Source organism: Linepithema humile, chromosome 7 (assembly GCF_040581485.1).
Source record: "Linepithema humile isolate Giens D197 chromosome 7, Lhum_UNIL_v1.0, whole genome shotgun sequence".
In the NCBI taxonomy this organism is placed as follows: Eukaryota; Metazoa; Arthropoda; class Insecta; order Hymenoptera; family Formicidae; genus Linepithema; species Linepithema humile.
The window spans coordinates 4,851,754-4,872,121 of record NC_090134.1 but is presented as its reverse complement, the minus strand read 5'-3'; the positions used below and the strand labels follow the sequence as shown (position 1 = coordinate 4,872,121).

At 38.9% G+C, this 20,368-nt stretch overlaps 2 protein-coding genes across 4 annotated transcripts in view; one reads left to right on the top strand and one right to left on the bottom strand.

Annotated features, from left to right (window-relative positions):
• LOC105668376 (uncharacterized) overlaps positions 1–20,368 on the bottom strand; it is a 189,104-nt gene that overhangs the window by 26,626 nt on the left and 142,110 nt on the right. Inside the window, exon 9 of the mRNA XM_067358994.1 lies at positions 1,568–1,615. The gene's annotated coding sequence lies outside the window, so the exon portion shown is untranslated. The remainder of the gene's footprint in view (positions 1–1,567; positions 1,616–20,368) is intronic.
• Positions 213–19,473, top strand: Ndg (Nidogen). Of its 3 annotated transcripts, XM_012360717.2 has the most exons (21): positions 213–545; positions 9,019–9,297; positions 9,493–9,698; positions 9,777–9,868; positions 10,064–10,210; positions 10,841–11,074; positions 11,479–12,007; positions 12,187–12,353; positions 12,685–12,813; positions 12,901–12,999; positions 13,454–13,621; positions 14,041–14,178; positions 15,337–15,462; positions 15,821–15,943; positions 16,276–16,622; positions 16,944–17,280; positions 17,620–17,848; positions 18,192–18,367; positions 18,501–18,609; positions 18,691–18,809; positions 19,053–19,473. In XM_012360717.2, exons 1-21 carry the CDS (start codon positions 321–323, stop codon positions 19,187–19,189), a joined length of 4,116 nt encoding a protein of 1,371 aa, XP_012216140.1. In that variant the 5' UTR covers positions 213–320; the 3' UTR covers positions 19,190–19,473. The 3 variants fall into 3 exon arrangements, with proteins under 3 accessions (XP_012216140.1, XP_012216143.1, XP_012216144.1); XM_012360720.2 differs by lacking the exon at positions 14,041–14,178 and having other exon boundaries at positions 214–545; XM_012360721.2 differs by lacking the exons at positions 14,041–14,178; positions 15,337–15,462; positions 15,821–15,943 and having other exon boundaries at positions 216–545.

The following is a 20,368-nucleotide window of genomic DNA, read 5'->3' as shown; positions in this document are numbered from 1 at the left end:
TGGCACGAGCGATTTGTAGACGGGGAATGAGAAAGAGAGAGAGAGAGCAAGGAGGAGAGAAGTTGAAGAGTTACGTTCGAGAGACACACACTCGATTGCACGTTAGCCTATTGGCGGCGGAGTCAGGGCTGGGGATCAAAGCGATGTCACGAAATTATGTATCAGCGAGTGCGGAAAGCGAAGTTTCATATATATGTTCGGAACAACGACGGACGGTCGCGCCGGTCGCGGAGCAGCGGCGGGCAAAAGCGATTAGGGGGCGGCAAGAAGAGACATCGTAGCCAAGTCGAACAGCAGTAGCGTTAAGGCAGTCTGAGAGAATGGCTCGCGGCGCAGCACGTTGCAGCGCCCTGCTGGGCCCGCTGGCCCTCGTGCTGGTCCTAATCGCGCCCTTCACCGCGGCCCTGACCAAAAACGACTTGTACCAGTACACGGGACCGGGTGCGTCCGTCCTCGAGACCGACCAGAACGGGATGCTGACATCCGCCGAAGCGATCCTAAAAACACCCATCGTCTTCTATGACAAGATCTACAACTCGATATTCGTGAGTACCGATCGCAACTCTGCTCCGAAATGTCGAGCAATATTCCGAATACTCGATCTTCGTCAATATCAAATATTCATTGATATTAAAATAATTATTTAAACCGTAAAGTACGTTTTTTAGGAAGGCTATTTATGTAAACTTTTGATTGATATTATTAATGTGCATTATAAGAGAAAAACCTATTCGTCTTTTAAAAATACATATTTTTGTCTTCTTTTGAGAGAGAAAGAGAGAAGGTGAAAAGCTGTTTTCCTCTAAACTATCATTCGATGGTTAATAATGAAATGCACCGGTATCAGCATCGCATTTTTTAATTCCAGCGTATATTTGAGAGGAATAACGAGATCATAGAACGATTATAAGTGTAATCGACACTATCATATATGTATAATTAATTTTAATCAAAGTATGTGAATAGCTTTCTTCACATTGTTTCATAAATGATTTAAATGTATTGCAATTACGTAAAATAATAAGATATTGCTTATGGTATGAAATACAATTCGTTTCACGACCAAGCGTGAAATCTAAGAATTTAAGTTTTTTCTCATGATTATTATAATCTATACTTAGATTACTATAATTAGAACATACAAACATTGTTCTTAATTTAATAACTGCGTTATGATGTTACAATCTCATACTTTGTCTTATTAATAAAATAATTTTTTTTAAAAACAGTAAGCTACAGAGAAATGACGATAAAAGTATTCTTAAAGCATTATAAATCTGCAGCATTCAGATAAATTTTGCTATTTGTATCTGCGAATACGCGAGTGCGTCGTAAAGTTATTATTAGATGAATCTGCTGAATCTGCTGCTTTTATATTTACCCTTGCCGATCATCGCGTGAAAACATCGACAGAAAAATATGGATATTCTTGATAACCCATTAATAATCCAAAAATTGCGATCATATTTTTGCAATGACCAAGAAATTTCTATAACTATGATACGATATCAAGAAAAACAACTCGTCTTCTCAACATCACAAATTGCATTTTATATGCTATTCTTACCTTATGTTAACTGATGTTCTTAATAATTTCTCCAAGCAAACGTTATTCCTAAAACAGAAAATTAAGCACTAATTAGTAAAAATAATAAAAAATTGCATATAAAATTATTCGTTAAAATTTTATAATATTTAACATTATAAATTACAGCTTTGAATTCTATCAAACTAAAGTTGAAATTGAGGAATAACCAAGATTTTGTCGTCTGTTTATAATTTATTTATACTTTTTAATTTTTGACAATAAAAAGTTTTATCAAACTGGCGCCGAGAAAAGATTTGTCTTGAACTCATCAAATTCATTGACAAGAACAGTAATACATCTCGCGATATTACCTACCTAGCTTATCGCACGATCATAGAACAAATTACGATATCTCTCTGGACATTTTGGAGATTAGGAAACTTAGCGCATTCTCCGCGTGATGAACCTCAATTTACGACCCGGTCTAGAAAAAGTTTCGAGACGGCGAGACGAGCGGCTGCTGGGCGTCGGCGCGTAATTCCTCGGTTAATATCAATTTGTCGCGCGATAGACAACGACGAAGCCGCGCGCGCTTTCGGTCATTCTCTCAATTCGGCTCGTGGCCTAATCCGGCCGACATCTTCTGGCATGACACGAATTCATTGCGCTCGTGATGACGAACGAATGACTCTCTGGGCGGCACAATCGCACTTAATTGCAGCGGACGCGCCGCTCGTCGCGTACAATTTACGAGGGCCCGTTAATTCGTATGAATGAACGAGAGCAAGAGCGGCGCGAACCGGAAGACTGTGCAACACGTATCCGGACGAGCCAAGTCGAAAGCGCGATAAGATTCCGGAAGTGTTTACGCGCCGAAAGTTCGGCCGTAAGCGAAAGCGCGCCTCGAGGAAATGCGCGCTGCACCCAAGAGAATACAAGAGAACCGTCGCAACAATCATAACTGCTCTATAACTTTAATCAGCTACGGATGTATTGCAACGGCACTCAAAATAAAAGATACACAGTTTTTAACTTAAAAGTATTACTCAAGATTTAAAGATTAATAGTCTCTCAAAGTTTAACTTCGTACATTGAGAGACAAGAAAGAAGAAAGATTTTGAAAAAAATATCGCTAAAATCATAAGCTGTGTAGGAAAAAAAATGTTATGACATTTCATGATCTTCAGATCGCTATTTAAAAAACTGCTCTTATGTGTATCTTATGGTTGTGAAAATATTCACAAGCAAACATGTGGAAGTAGATTTCAGAACGTGTTTGCTTGTTATAAACATTCATTAAGACATCTCTCTTATTTTGAGCTACTTCACAATATATCCGAAGGCCATCTAAAACATAAAGACAGTTCCGGCCGTTTGCTTGTCAGCCGGAAAAGATACTTAGATCTTGATGCGCATTTGAGTCATCGAGTAAACACCGGCGCAACGATTAGAACAATGTGGAAACTGCCGATTAGAAAAGTCCGGCAGGACACGTCGCGTGATCTCACTTTTCCGTGAACAGTTCGTACTACCGCGGAGGCGGCGGCATGAATGAAATGATGCATAGGTTGAAAACGGCATTAATTATGCGCCGCAGATTAACACAAAGTATTCATCGTGCCGGAGCAATTTATCAAGGTGCATGAGCTCACGCATGGAAGTATTACGCCTCCACAAGGAACAAACCCAAGTCATCAACATTTTCTCAAATAGTTTTAATTTTCTTTATTCAAACTGTAGCCTTGGCGTGGAGTATCATTAATAAACTGTGATGAATCTAATCAGCAATTTACATATTGAAGGATACTATTTAAAAAATATATAGATACATACATATTATGCAATATATAAATACATACACATTGTACATTACATATTATACATATAATACATTATAAAAATATATATATTATATATATATATTATAAATATATATATTATAAAAAATCAAACAATTATATAATACTAAAAAACAATTATCTATCTACCATTAAAATATATGAAAAACTGATTTTTTGAGTTACATTATACAGATGTGTTTTATTGCAATTTATTAACGATATTTTGCATATTTAAACGAGGCTGTACACGATAGGATAGCAGTGCCAGGTAGCAATACCAAAATTCATTTTCGGATTGATGTAACTTTTGCAATCGACGTCACCAAAGCACGGTGTTATAACCATGATCCGTTCCATTCATCGAGGCCCGTCAATAATTCAAACGTCCGCACGAATCATCGTCGCATTATTGATGACGTGCGTACGTGCGCTTCGCTTAGGGAGGCGCGTCGAGTCAAATCACACGCAGAAACTCGGCCGGCCAGCCGGACGGGTGCAAAGTATAATGATGGATAATTGTGAGAGACTAGGCGGATTAAGAGCCTAGAATGGGAAATTCGATTTTGCAGGTATTGGGATAATATGTATGTGCATCGTGATCATATCCTCCTATGTTGATGTAACACGCGTATACCAAGCGCGTAGTATGGCATTGCGTAGTTACGATCCTCATTTTTGATAAATTATTTCGTATTGATAAAAATAAGAAACAAATTTAAAAATTTTGACCACACTACTGTTTTAATAGCGCAAATAAATGCATGTGCGCATTTAGCGCGTGGCAACGTTGAATAAAATAATTATATTAAAATCACGTGAGATCGCACATAGATGCGTATCCATTATTAATCTTGATAATTATTCACATTAATTAAATCGCACGAGGAAAAATCCTGCCGATGCGTTTCCAGCACCTGCGTCCTTACAAGAAAGCGCTGTAAAAGCACGCGGTTCGTAAAAATATCGTAATTCTAACATTCTTTCTTTGTAAAAACATCATGCAGAAAATAGATTTTACGGCATTCTTCTCTTTGCGTATTAAGTTTATACGAAGAATTCAACGGAAGACTTTGTGTCTTTTCCTGTACTCAATCAAGCCCTCGCATCAAGATAGACAGTAATACGACAGCTAGTCTAGCAACCGCGGTGCAATTAGCCTTGGCTTTTTCTCACATTAGTTAGCGGGGAGTTAGTGGGAGGAATTGCGAAATTCCGCTCGCAATTCTTCCAGATCGGTTCTGTCGTTGGCTTCGTCATCGCCCGTAAAACTCAATTAGGCTCGACAAAATTTTTAATTAATTGTATTAACGCCACTTCCGTTTCTTTGCGAGTTCTTCTAAAACTGAATTTGGTTTACATCTCATAATCTTGAAATTATCCAAAATAATTGAAAATTCAGCATTTGCGATTTCAGAGTATTATTATTACGTTCTTCTTCTTACAAATGCATTTTAGTTTGTCTTCCGCGATTCAGCACGCTATGTTTTGTAGGCAGAGAGACATTATCGTAGGCGTACAATTTGCTAGAAATGCCGAAGAAAGTGAACGCATTATGTAAAATTGGTCAAATAGAATTCAAGCATGCGATGACTATTGCACGCGAACCTAAAGATGAATAGCAACAAAATAATTAAAACTGATCTTGTGCATTACGAGAGAAATTGCGTAGGAATTTAGGAAGTTCGAAATTTTTAGTGATTTTAGTCTGAAAAACAACATGTCATAAACAAATAATAATCAATAATTAATTACACTAATCTTTTAGTGTCAAACTCAATGTTTTTTCGGTAAATTAAAGTAAAAAATAATTTTTCTTTTAAATTATTTTTGCCAACTGTAAGTTTACAAAGTATAGTTTTGAAGATATTAACAGTAAGCTAAAAATTGTTTAAAAATTTAGTAAATAAAGTTGTTTAAAGTACCAAGGTTCACAACTGCGTAAGAAAACGTGCGCATTATGCGACTTGAAAAGATTAGTTCCGATGTTTCAATGAACAAGTGCTTGCTCGGCGGACCCTTGTATCACGATTGTAATCATCATTATGCGGGCCCACAGGTCAGTGACAAATCGCCACTGACACAGATGTATATCTCGACGCATCCGCGAACAAAGACAGTCTACTTAAAGGACCTGCCTACGCGACAATCATCTCCATTTCGTCGGTTATCGTCGACGATTCGCAGTCATCAAAATGATTGCAGCCGATTGCGCGATTGCGTTAGCGCGTGCGGCATGCGTTACCGAAATCGTCGTATCTCCTGCCGTCATCGTTGACTCGCGGCTGCTATCATGTTATGACGATTACACATGCACCGAAGTTACTGCGGATTCCGGTATTAGCATACGAATTCGATGCATTCGTCCCGAATAAAGCATTCGTGCATACGAACGCAACAGCGTTTATGCATCATTGACATCGCACCATGAAAATTTATTGCGCAGCGATTTATTCTTGTTATAAATAGTAAAAATATTAATACTTTATAAATACGCACAACACATCTCAGAATCGAGCGCGAGACAATTCTAATAAAAAAAACAAAGAAAGATCGAGTAATTTTTGTTAAAAGTTCCGCCTTTAATATTGGAATATTCGTTGATGTGAGAAGCGATTTCAAATTATTTCCGTTGCCGCACTTGACTTGCCAAGCATCAGAACTATCGACGATATCAGGAAGAGAGTCGGCAACCAGCCTTCTATTACTTCCAGCCGGTGCTATCTATTTTCATCGTTTTCACTCCATTCTCACCACTCCATTCTCGCGATAACATGTGTGCGCGTATGTGTCATCGGTTCTGCTCTGACCTATGACCACAGCGATAGCCTCGACAATGATAGCATGCCGAACTCTCCCACTAGCTGACTTACGCGAATGTCAAAACGTCCGAGCGCATAGACGAGCTTCGGCGAGACTATCAATACTGGCTTCACGTTCCTAGGCATCGATTATCGAAGACTTCGATAACCAATATTAATTATCAGTCTATGAAGTACGTATGTACACACATATATATAATATTGAATATAAAAAATTGGAGGGTTTCTGCTTCTTTGAGCTAATTGCTGGATTCGAAAACAAGCATGATATTTCGCTAATTATATAAATACTTAAATTAAAAAGCTCCTTAATAAATTTGTCACTTAAGAAATAATGCTTGCCAAATATATTTAAAAATATATATTCAACGTGTATAAAATACACATGTGTATATGTGTATATAGTATATTAATATTATATATATCATTGTAACGTTCGAATTTTTCTTAGCAGGGACGAATAAAATTTAATTCATCCAATACTTGTCCAAATATTCTTGGACTGGAATTCTATATATATCTATAGTCGAGGAATTCATTCAACAAAAAATAAATAAGCACCTTGCGATTCAACAAAATCATGAAACAAGTCTAATGCCAGGATAGCGTCGCAATAGGAATTATTACTTTGTCGCCCTAATTCGTGTCAATTCGCTTGAACCGGGTCGCTCGTCAACGATGTGCGACTTGAGCGTTAAATTCAATGCGGCGCCCGTGATATTAACCTCGCGTGAAAACAATATGGGTCATTTGAATAATCGGACGCTCCAGCTTGGACTTTGAGTGGCGCATAAGAATTAACATCTACAAATCCGAGCGTGGGAACAAAATATATATATCTAAACCGGGTAAACATTACGAAAATTATAATAAAGCATTGTTGCTTTACAAACGCCGTTTTGAAAACATATCTTATTATTTATAAATTTATACTTATTTTCTTTTTACTGAATAATATACCCTCAAAAAATTAATACATGTAATTAGAACGTAAGTCTTTCATTTTAATTCATCAATTTAATTCATTAAGAATAAAATTAGAAGACAATAGAACATAATAGTAGCATAATATTGAGTTCACTTTCTACATTTTAAAGTTAAGTAATATTGAGATGCTAAGAGTATGCAGTGTGAGAACCACGCCAATCATCTCCTCCCAGCGCAATATTTCAAGCGGTTACACCGCTCTTTCGGGGAGTTTTAATTTTGTCTCCTTAATGACGAGTTTTTTCTTACGAAGAAACAGCTGCGCTCCGACACACTGCACGAAGAGTGCATCGTGTCGAATGTGGAGCAAGAGTCGCGCGTTTAGCGCATTTCATTTTAGCCAATTGACGAAACGAGTTAGCGGCCCCGGCAAGGATCACACGGCCGCGTCGGTTGTTTCCTTTCGTTTCGAGATGAAGAATGCCAAAGAATAATGAGGAATAATTAGAATTTCACTTTTTCGCTACTTGTACGATTATTTCTTTCCTCGAAGATAAAAAAAGTGTTGTAATATATAAAAAAATTGAGAAAAAGATATTTTACGAGCAATATATGTATGTAAATTATATTTAAATATTTTCATATATGTAATTAAAAAAGTGAATGCGATTTAAGTCTTCAAAACATCGCATATATACGGAACTTTCTTTCAACAACTTAGAATTATTATCCATGTCGCTTTAAAGAGCAGACTAATTAGAGTCATTAATGTGCAGACATATAGTAGACGTATTTCGTCTCTCTCAGTGGCCGCTCTTCTCCGATTTCTTCGCGAGATTTTGCGAGTACGATGCCGCCGTTTTCCCGCCGGCGTCGTAACGAGCGCGTGTGGTTGGGTGAATGACTCCTCGACGACAGGCGCTCGCTCATTAACGTACGTGCGTGCATCGCGCTACTCGCGGCGACCGACGTCAGGTTCCCCCTCCTAATTGCGTCATCATCGGATTTCGCTGGTAGCACGTGCCGACGATTTACCTGCTGACCCGCTGACGCCGGTCGACCTTCCACCATGTGCGCATCACTGGATGGGATCTGATTTACTGTCGCGTGCCGGCTGCACGCGAGTGCGACTCTCAGCGTCGGAGTTAACGCGGTAGTGCTATTGTGCGGCCAGGTCGATGCACTCCGTAATCGAGATTCGTGTTGTGAAAGAGTCGTAGCGAACCGTATTTTTGGTCGATACTTTAAAGCGGTATTGAACAATGCTTTAAAACGACAAACAAAAATATTAAAATAGCGCGAATGCCGTAGTATCAATTAGTTAATTACAGTCGCGGTGCGAAAGCATTGATAAAAGAGTTAACGGTGCACTCTGATCGAAATTCGCGTTGTAAGAGCCGTGCTTTTAGACAATGCTTTAAAGCGATATTGAACAATGCTTTAAAGCGATATTGAACAATGCTTTCAAACGACGAACAAAAATATTAAAATAGCACGAGTGCCGTAGTATTAATTAGTTAATTGAAGTCGTAATGCTAAAGCGTTGATAAAACCAACGGACGTTTGTTAGACTGCCTAGTAATGATACAACGGATAATGCATGTTGAAGTTTAACAAGCGCTTTAAATATATGTTTGCAAAGTTATAATTAAATGCTATCGAATTAATTCTCGCTCTCATCCCAATGGGATTCTCAGGGTCTTAAACAATCATTACAAATGTAATTTGAGGATTCCACTGTGTTTATCGTCAGTAAATGAAACCTTTGAAGATTTCCGCGAATGATCTAATTTTCCAATATTTCGGAGTTCTCATTAAACGCGAAATTGAAATCGAGCGCAGTCACAGCTCGCGTCGGCTAACGAACGTCGAAAACTAGAAAATCGGTTTTCTTCGATTTCAGGTAAATGGAAATGGCGTTCTCTCATTCGCCAGGGCTATGCAAAGGTTCTTTAACATCGCGTTCCCTCTTGACGATCCCGTCATCTCGCCTCTTTATACGCACGTCGATACGAGGGGCTCAGGAACGGTTTATTGGAGCGAAACCGATTCACCCGAGATTCTCGCTAGAACCGGAGGATTGGTTCGAAGCGCCTTCAAGGATGCCATCGACTTCGTACCTACACACGTCTTCCTGGCTACCTGGGTGGATGTTGGTTATTATAACGAGCGAAACGATAAGGCAAGTTATTGTCTCTGTGATTATTGAATGTCGCATTTTCTCGCTAAAATAAAATTAGTCTATTAGTTCAAACGCATTCGAAAACGCATTTGAAATTAAATATCTTTTTATCGCAGAAAATTAAGAAGAGAATATATATGTGTAATAAAGACTTTTCCAAGAACACGAATAAGTATTCATGGAGTTGTCTTTTAGGTGAATACTTATCAAGTCGCTATATCATCCAACGGTACGCATTCCTTTGTCGAGCTGCTGTACCCGGAAAATGGTATACAGTGGATTCAGGGTGAATCGCATCCCAGCGGACTCCCAGATGCCAAGGCGCAGGCAGGATTCATGAGCGAGGGCAAAATGTATACCCTGAGGGGCTCGGGCACGGACCAAATTCAGAATGTCGACAAGTGAGTAATGGGGAGCGCGTAGGTGCCTGCTCTATTCACGCGCGACGTATTCATGGTCGCCTTTGTAATTGTTTTCAGGTGGTCGAATGTAAATAGGCCTGGCCAGTGGCTGTTTCAAGTCGGCCCCGTCGATGAAGGCGAAAACGTAAAGACTGCCGATAATATCAATGGTAACGAGTTTAAAATCATCATTTACCAAAGTGACACTTTCTTTTTCAATATCAATGTGTTGAAATAGTAAAAATGTAAAATAATTATTTGAGCTTTTACGTTTTTATAAATATAACTTGTGAACTGGGACGATAAATTTCAAATGTTGCAAAACCGTACATGATGCTAATCGTATTAACGAATAACACTTGTAGACACCATGACTGTGCATCAAGCGGTCAGCTGCAGGACCGGCGCCACCACTTGTCACAGCAAAGCAACTTGCACCGATTACGAGATCGGATTCTGCTGCAACTGCAAGCAGGGCTATTTCGGCAATGGAAAATCCTGCCAGCCAAACGGTGAGCTATTTATCAGCAGCGATTGTCGAAAACTCGCGCGCTCGTTGCGAGATAAACTCGAGCTAATGGCATGCAAACGCGGCCTTTGAAGTGTTCTCGAAACGGAATAAAGAAGGGATCTTTTAGCGCGCTCCCCTCTGAACTCTCTATGACGCTCTGTCTAACGCGGACAAAGGTGCGCAGAAGTCAGGACAAATAAATGCAGCGCAGTGAGTAGCTGTGTTTGCTGCGTGCTCTCTGATCTATTCATAGTTTACGAGACTGATTTTTACGACTTCCACGGTAACATCGTAAAGATGGCAATATGAATACCCTGCAATGGGCCACGAAGCTCTTTGATGATTGCGTCGCACGCGCGTGCAACGGTGCTCCCAATAATTCCATTTCCATAAAAAAAAAAAATTGTTTTCTGAAGAAATATAAAAGACCGGAATTACATCCCTCTCAATGCTATTCTGTTGTAACCGAATCTGTAGAAAAATGGAGGTAGCATTGTACCGCTACAAGAAAAATACGTTTCATGTGGAAAAATAAATAAAACGTAAATAAATAAAGTAATAATAGCAGCTTATTAAAGATGAAAAACAATTAGAGGCATAAAGATACTATGATGCTTTTTCTAACTTTCAGATGTTCCCCTTCGTGTTATTGGCCGAATTTCCGGCACACTTAACGGCGTCGAATTTCCTTCGAGAGACCTTCAGTGTTATGTACAGACCAGAGATGGTCGAACATACACAGCCTTATCAAGAGTGCCCCAAGAAATCGGCGCCAGTTTCCAACTTTTGGGCAATTTGGGCAGCGTAATCGGCTGGCTGTTCGCGAAACCTGTTAGCGATACCGAAAACGGATATGAGCTTTCGGGTAAGAAGCTTATGTTATATTTATACGCGCTACAGAATGGTCGGTAGATTCTGCCTACCAGACGTAACATCTTAACGCGTTTCAGCGCACTCTACCTTGTACATCTTTTTTCATACTTCTAGAGAAATAGTTTTATAAAAAAATAAAGTATTTAAAAAATTCGTTTTTTACTATAATAATTAATATTATTTAAATATAATATGTGAACGATGCGAATAAACAACTTTACACAAAATTTTTCTAAAAATTATAGTCGATTATATTTTTTAAATTCAAAACTTAAAAAAAGACATAATTATCTTGATATTTGACTAATGAAGGGATTCCGATTATCGTGGGAATTCGCTGAAAGATAGCATTTATGATTACATATAGACGTTTACACTAGTGCGTTTCACAAACAGGAGGCTTATTCAATCACACGGCGGAACTGTCCTTCCCATCGACCGGCGACAAAGTGACAATACATAGCAATTATCTCGGATTGGATGTCTTCGGTCAGCTAAAGATGGAAGCGGACATCAAAGGTACAGTGCCACACCTTGAAAGGGACACCAAGGTGGACTATGGTGATTACGATGAGCTCTACACTCGCGCCCAGCCAGGAATGCTCCGTTCCCAGAGCGAGCGCACCTGCAAACTCCTGCGAAACGGCGGCGACGAGCGAGAGATCACCTTTACGTTGGATCAGATAATTAGTTATCAGGAGTGCCCGTACGCAATCTTTGATCCCGATGACGACACGACCAGGCTAAAGTTTTTCAGAGGTGTCACGGCCTACGAGGCTACCGAGGGCATCATTCGGTTTGCCGTCAACACCAAGATAACGCCCCTCGAGGAGGAGGATCCCTGTATCCAAGGACGACAGACTTGCAGTGATCATAGCTCCTGCGTGGTCGACGGGGATAGCTTCAGATGCGTGTGCAACGCAGGGTATATCTATCGATTTTTATTTTCATTATAAAATTGATTTGCAGAAATAATTAGAAATTCGAGAGGAAATCACTTTTTGCAAAAGTTTTAAGAAATATATTGTTTTAATCGTGGCGTCAAATTATGAATCTTTAATAAATATTAATGAAACTCTATTATATTGCTCGATGTGTGTAAAGGTATCAGTATCTGTACGAAGAGGACGGCAGCGCGATATGCGTGGACGTGAATGAATGCACGGCTGGTAACCACATGTGTTCTCCGGACGCTCAATGCATTAATCAAGAAGGCGGTCATACGTGTCAATGCAGACCTGGCTTTACGGGTGACGGCCGAGTTTGTGAAAGTAAGTATATTTACATTTATTTTGCAATAAATTATTGAATCTCAGAATTGTAATATTACCATGCTGTGATAACGTTTCACGAAGTCGATCAAGTTCTCACTGCTGATAGCATTGGAAATAATCTTAACATCTGATAATATACTCGATCAAATTACGTTTCTAAATTATCTCCAATTGTAAAGATAATTAAGAAATATATTTTGGTATCAAGTATAAAAAAATTCACATATTAAATATTAAACATTTTATTGCAATTAATAATTCAATTAAATCTATTCCAATTTTATTGTCAATTATTTATCAACGGTATTTAACGTCGAATTTAATGTAGGATTGCCGTCTTGCGAGGACACTCGCTGCGGAGATTACGAGCAGTGTGCAATGATTGGAGGAGCACCCAGGTGTATTTGCTTGCCTGGCTTCGAGGATACAGAGCAGGGCTGTTACCCCGCTCAGCATGGTAAAAATATTTTCAATGTGGATTCAGATAAAAGATTGCTCAATCGTAACGTTTTTGCTGATAAAAGCGACAACTATTCTTTCACAGTATCCTGCAACGAAGAGGATAACTGTTCGCCGTACGGACTGTGCAGTTTCGACGGTAACAGAAAGAAGCACGTGTGTACTTGTATGCCCGGTTACGTCGGTGAGTAACACGCAAGAAGACTTTCTTGCTTGCTGTTGATAATTTACGAGGAAAAAAATTTCGAATATATATATATATATAAAACTCCCGGAATACACATGAGCGAATAATTGCAAATTTGTGTGAGTGTAAATCTTTCACATTTAAAAGTAACATTTTACTTATCGCAAGCTCCTTATCTGCAGTAGATTCGAGAAATAAGTATGATATTTGACAGATCTTATCTTCAATCTGTTGTAATTTTAATTGCGCGCTGATATCTTTCATATAAATTTGATAACTTTTTTTCATAACACGGTATGCATTTTTAATATAAGATTTCAAAACAGTCTAGAAATGGAGCAATTAAATCTGCCGCTTGATACAGCGATGAATGATTTATCGCTTTAAGCGTACATGCAACCGCATTACAATTCATAAAATCGCCGTTATGCACATATGCGATTATTTACAGGCGATGGGTACACGTGTTATTCTGAGTCCGATGCCACCACAACAGACGGACCACCGCAACCACAGTGCCTGATTGGAGTGTGTTGGTGTCCCGGTGGTTGGGAATATCGTAATCACGTCTGCGTGAAGCAAGAGGGAGAATACACGACAGTTGACTATAATCGAGACTGTAAGTTGCACGAAAAAAATCTTGCAATCCTATAAATCGGCTTAAACGATACAATGATCCCTCGTGCAACTTTTGCAAAACGCGAAAGCTTTGAGCCTGAATAAGATTAATGCAATTACTTCCTTAACGGGAAGAACATTTGTTCGAATGTACGTTATAGCATGCTATACATTGTGTCTGTGGCATGCATTGCATAGAGAAGTAATCATTCAATTAGAAGTGGAAACTAAAATATTTAGCTAATAATTACAATAGTTTACTCGGTAAATAAATTTTGCGGATAATTGCATGTAAATTCATTAACATGAATAATTTCAATCCGAGCGATACGAAGATAATCAGTATTTAATAACGATCGAAATTACGATACGTTAACAGTACGCGACGAACATCGTTCGTCGATGCATCATGCGTTTTAGTATCGGCACGTCCACTCCCGGGATGCTTCGACGACGTCTGCATATGTCCTTTGGGATACGATTACGACCATTTGGAACGAATTTGCGTTTCGCTGCCAGGATACCACCACGATACGATGGGTCCATCAGGATCTAACTGTATGACGCACTCTGACTGCTTGGCTTTAAGCTATTTATGTTCATTAATGAACGTAAAGCTGCTTTGCGTGTCTTCCTGTTTAACGAGCTAGCGACTTCATACTGCTTTTATTTCCATACGATTGTTTTAATTTCATCATCATGAGGGAGAGAGAGAGGGAGGTAACCTCTTACTTTATCGCGTAATTAATAAAAACGCTGGCGGGCTTGCCAATTCAAAATAAAATTAAAACTAATATTTCCATGATAAAGCTAGAATTACGGCGAATGTAACGAAATGTAACAATGTAATAATGTAACATATGTTAACAATATTGCTGTTTCCACAAAGCTCAATATGAACCGCATGAATTCGTGAGCGAACTTCTCGGCTTTTTTTTTGGGAGGAAGGCAATGAGAGTAAGAAAGAAGTTTGTCCTGTAAATAAGTGTGCGCGAAGTTTCGCCATCTTCCAAGTCTTTAAACTCACTTCCAGAAACTTACGATGCGCAACCTTTTAGTGCGCGACGGAAGATTACCTCGGGAAATTGAGAAATGTGTCTATAGTGCATCTAATTTCCTTCGGAAAGAACTCTACAAGATCGTATTTAACTCTGATTGGAATATTCCGATTTCGCTAAATGTTTAAAGATCCTTAACACTCGCGCTGCAAGAGACGCAAAATTATTGCGTCCCGCATTTTACTTTCTACACGCGATCGAATACGAATGTATAATTTAATTTCCAAGGCGAATGTTTATTTCGTCCGGAAAGTGTTTTCGTTCGATACGCGGATGCTGCCGTACGTCAAAATAGATTTCGATATTCCAATGAATCTGATAAAGTAGTGCATCAACTTTTATATTTTCTTAACAATATTTTCTCTCGAAACTTTTCTCACACAAGACTGTGCTCATATCGATTCCTCGCACAGATAAAAAATAAATATATACGTTCGTGTAGTTCCATGTGGTTCTTGACAAAATCACGGGTCTTCGGGGTATTCCGCAACTAACAGACGAGTTCGATAATTAGTTCATAACTCTTCATTGAGCATTATCGCGGATTCATGAAACCGCGGAATTTCCATTAAATTTTTCGGTCTCGCTATCGGGACAGCCAGCTATCGTCGCCGCTTGCCGTGCAATGTATCATAATCGCACACACGCTTGTGTCCAGTATCTTGCAACGTGGTGAACAGGTGTCATCCCTACGCCCAGTGCATCTACGTATCGAGTACCAGCTATTACGAATGCCACTGTAATCCGGGATACGAGGGCGACGGTATGGAATGCACCAAAACAGGTACGTGTGAATATATGCATTTAGCAATCAGTAAGGATGTATCGGAGAGTGTATATTAAACACTTTGAGACAATATGTCATTGTCAAATTGTTAAATGTATAAATAATGTAAAATAAAATTTTTTAAATATGAAAAAATACAATTTTTACACATTTTTACTATATGAATTGTCGAGAAAAATAGAAAATCAAATACTTTCTCCAAGTAAATTATGCTTTCCAATGCATTCGATTCAATCGTTTCATTTAATGTTCAATAATTTCATTTTTCTAAGGAAAAAGTCTAAATCGCGAGAAGGATGTAAAGGTACGTTAATTGATATTACAACGGTGCGATTTTTTCTTCTTCTTCGCACAGAGGTATCCTGCTTGGAAGTGGACATCTGCGATCCCAACGCATCCTGCCAGCATGAGGAACCGCTGGCAAAGTGCGTGTGCAATCCAGGCTATGAAGGAGACGGAACGACATGCAGTCCTATTGGTGCTTTTATTATCCTTACTTTTTTTTTTAATTTTTGTTTCTCTCGTGCCATTGCATACGTCGCACGATGCATTTCGGAATGTCAATGCCATTTTTTTCTTTCGATCGGCGATCTCCATTGCGCATATATATTGCCTCCTTTGCATTCCACATTAACATATAAATCGGGAAACTACGATCGTGGGCTTCAAGTTCTCGGTTCGGCTCGTAATTATTTCAAATCACATTAGAATCGTGCACGCTCTCTTTTATATCGCGCTGTCCAAATAATGCGAACTCCGGCTCCAGGAACGTCAAGGCTGACAGTCCCTCGTGACTTCTTTGCGTTTTAGATGAATGTAACGACAACTCCGACTGCGAGGAGAACGAACGGTGCACCTATCACCCCATGAGTTCACGCTACGAGTGCACGTGCAATCCCGGATTCAGCATAGTCGACGATCGATGTGTGCTGTCCGATTGCTCGACGAACCCTTCTCAATGCCACACGAACGCGCAATGCGTGTCGACCGGTGGCGACGGTGGCTACAAATGCGTCTGCATAAGCGGCTATCACGGCGACGGTATACATCAGTGTGTGGAGGATCACATCGGCTGTAATGTTTTGAATAACTGCGGCCGAAATGCAGTCTGCGGATACAATCAGACGTCCGCGAATTTCGCGTGTATTTGCCAGCCGGTGCGTACAAGCGAGTATTACATCCTCATAGTATAACCGAATCTGTTGTCACGTATATCCTGTGCATTCATATGTAGTACATTATGCCGCATCTGAGTACACTGTGTACACGTTATACGCTGATTTAAAAATTGACAAAGTCATGATAATTGTGTCGTTTAGATATTCACTCAGCGGAAAAAAATTAGTTTATTCTCGAAAATTTTATAAGAAAATGAAAATAAAATTAAAATACTTGTTCTGAGCCATGAAGAATCTCGCAATAACTCTTACGTGACTAGAGTGTAAATATACGAGTGACCGTAATCCTGTCGCCTTTAGGGTTACTACGGCGACGGCTTCACGTGCCTTCCGCATTCCTCGTGCAGACACGATCCGCGTCTCTGCTCTTCGGACGCGACGTGCGTGTCGGCCGGTGAAAATCAATTTGCCTGTGTCTGCAACGAGGGTTACACCGGCGACGGTGTGAATTGTGAGTCCCGACGGAAGCACGACTCCAACTTTTTACTGGTAAACCAAGGAATGGCCACGCATCGAATACCGTTCATACCTACGCACCAGAATCCAGGATATCCGATCAACATAGCTTACTCGCAAATGGCGATTGCCCTAGATATCGATTGCCTCGCTGGCAAAGCTTACTCCAGTGATATTACTGGTAATTACTCGCTTGTATTTAAACGAGCGTACTTGCTTTCGAATTTACTAATACCACGTGCCCTTGACATTTAAAATCATTTTTTTCACATGACAAAGTAACATATTGGAGAAAATCCAAAGGAATTCTTTTTATTCCCCAATTGATTAAGGACGTTTTTTTTTTTAAATAACAAAACACAAAAATTCTACGACACATTCTGTAACCAAGACAAAAAATTATAGCTTGAGCATCAATCTATTGTATTAAGATACTTTTAGATTATCGATGCATTGAGAAAAAACAATATTACGACCTGAAAACAGTTCGCCGGATAAAATTGCAATTTATCTCTTACAGGCAACAGGATAGTCGAGCTATCTTATAACGGCTCGAAGGCAGAGACATTCATTCCGAAAGTTAGCAGTCCTGAGGGACTGTCGGTCGATTGGGTCTCAAGGAACATATTCTGGACCGATTCAGGCAAGACGACCGTCGAGGTTGCCAGCCTTGTGACAAAGAAACGCAAAGTCCTCGTTTCCGATGGACTGGTCAATCCAAGGGGAATAGCTGTTCATCCATATCGGGGGTAAGGATGCCGACACAGTGGAAATCTATTTGCAAAACTTTTCAGTCGAACCCAAACTGTACTTCAAGACTCACTTCAATTTTATTGCGATCACTCTTGAGTTTACAAATAAAATAAAAACAGGGTGGTTTCTTCAAGGTATCGTGAATTATTTTGCCGTATATATTAAACCGTATATATTAAAAAGTTCAGTTTGTTTATATCTACTTCTGTATCTGCAGATTCTCGGGCACAATTTAAAATTAATTTTCTTTAATAAAATGTCCATTTGAATTAATTCAAATGATTTTGTAATTTGTTGTTGTTATTTTCGCAAAGATAATATTAAATATTGCCGTTTCAGGAAAATATTTTGGTCCGACTGGAATCGCGCCTCTCCTAAACTGGAGTGGGCTAATGAAGACGGTACAGATCGAGCAATCTTCCTTCAGGGTGATTTCGTTAAGCTGCCAAATTCATTAAGTATCGATTGGTCGACGGATGAGCTCTGCTGGGCTGACGCCGGGACGTTCACGATAAGTAAATATAGATTTTAATCACGTGAGCGCGTCAAAATAGCATCCATTAATCTTAGGGAAAATGTCCGACGGCGCGATACGTTTCATTACCGTGGGATTTGGTATTCTGACAACAAATAATCTCTTATTCTTAGGCTGCGTTGAAATAGACAGTAAAAAAGTCCACGTCGTCGCTAATGAGCTTACTTATCCGTTTGGTTTGGCAATTTCTCAATATCATTACTATTGGACCGATTGGAAAACGTAAGACGATAAAATATTTATGACAATTCAGAGAGCGCTGTAAAACGTAAAAGTTTTTATATTATATTCTTTGTATTGCAGACATAAGATCGAAGTCGGCATGAAAACTAATGGCGAAAGACGCTCACCATTGTCTGTTCCGCCTGGTGGAAGTGGAAAATTGTACGGCATTGTGGCTATTCCCGAGTCATGCCCAGGGAGTAAGTTTTATTTCCATAAATATGCTTCTCAAAAGAAAAAAAAAATAAAATAAAATTTATATATATATACATGTTAATATAATTTCAATTTACTACCGAAGCTAAGAAAATTTTGAAATTTTCCTTTTTTTTCTCTCTTTCTTTCATTTTAAAGATAATTTCTTTAGAGAAGGAGAAAAAGAAAGAGACAAAAATTTAATATCATCTGAAATTCCGCAAATATTTACGACTATTTGTTCGCAGTAAGCAACGTATGTCAGTACGAGAATGGAAGATGCAACAAAGATCAGCTCTGTCTACCAGACGGCCATGGAGGCAGGACGTGTGCGTGCGCGGACGACGCGACAGGATCTTGCACCGATTCCCGTTATCCATCTTAGATTCACCTTTAATCTCGCACGAAAAAAAAAAAAAAAAAAATAACGCAAAGTCCTGTCTCGCATTGCGATAGAAGATAAGAAAGTTTCGCACTGGCGCTCACTGTTGAGCTAAAATCATACAAGTAACCACTAGAACAACTTTAAATTATAACATTATTCTTAATATTAATTAGCTGTCATCAACATTTTCAAATAACATTTACTTTTATATCAATCAATCGCAACGCGCGAAACAAGCTGTACTGCGACCTGGCTTTATTTAATAAAAGTAAAGGAAACAGCGAGCCATGTTTTGTATTGCAATACCTACATGACTTTTATTTACTATTTTTGTATTTAATCTCTTTCCATTTTCCATATAAAAAGAGATGAAAACTCTAAGGCTTTATGTGGAAAAATCTTTCAGCTCTATGAAGATTAAAAATGATTACGATTGCGGCGCCACGAGGAATAAAATCCAATTAGCCACGACTATCGTACAATTGCGTTCATTTTATTAATTCCATATAACGTTAATCAGAATATATAACGTTCATAAATAACTCTGGTGTTGTTGCAGAAAAGTAGAAACCAAATGTCAGTATAACTTTTTTCAAAATTTGCTAATTTTCTCGTTTTTTTTTAGCAGATTTGTAATAATAATAAATTAGCGTGCTGTTATTCATCTGTAAAATATCTGATTAAGTATAAAAGCAGATTGCGCTGCTAAAAGCGAAAGATACAATATATTTGCTTCTGAACGTTTCCTGGGACAATATTCTCTAACGCTTTCAACGTGATACACCGAATACTTTCACGTGATACACTTCTTTTGAGGACGCGTGGTATTTAATCGGTTGCGGGGATTTTCGAAGGGTGATACGACGAAAAGGGTACGAGAAGACGATAAAACGGCGACCTCAAAATCTGACAAAGGATTTGCTGCTTTCGAATGGAGCCGCTCAAAGCGACAAGAATCTCTTGGAAATGCATTTCATGAGATCTTTCTTTTAGTCGCTTCGCAATAATGGTAAAATTCTGAAAATAGAAGGCAGCCGTAAAAAGCGACTATTCTCAGTGTTCGTCGTAGAATTGCACATTTCGGCTCGCAATCAGTGTGAATCGGGCAAAAGAAATACAGGTGCTGTTTCAAATAAGTATATAATGAATGCTCTTTCTACATTAAGAAATACTGTCCAA

Coding starts and splice junctions, on each gene's coding strand:
- Ndg (XM_012360717.2), top strand. CDS start 321: ATGGCTCGCGGCGCAGCACGTTGCAGCGCCCTGCTGGGCCCGCTGGCC. Junction 12,814..12,900: donor CTGTTACCCCGCTCAGCATG/GTAAAAATATTT, acceptor ATTCTTTCACAG/TATCCTGCAACGAAGAGGAT. Junction 13,000..13,453: donor TTGTATGCCCGGTTACGTCG/GTGAGTAACACG, acceptor GATTATTTACAG/GCGATGGGTACACGTGTTAT.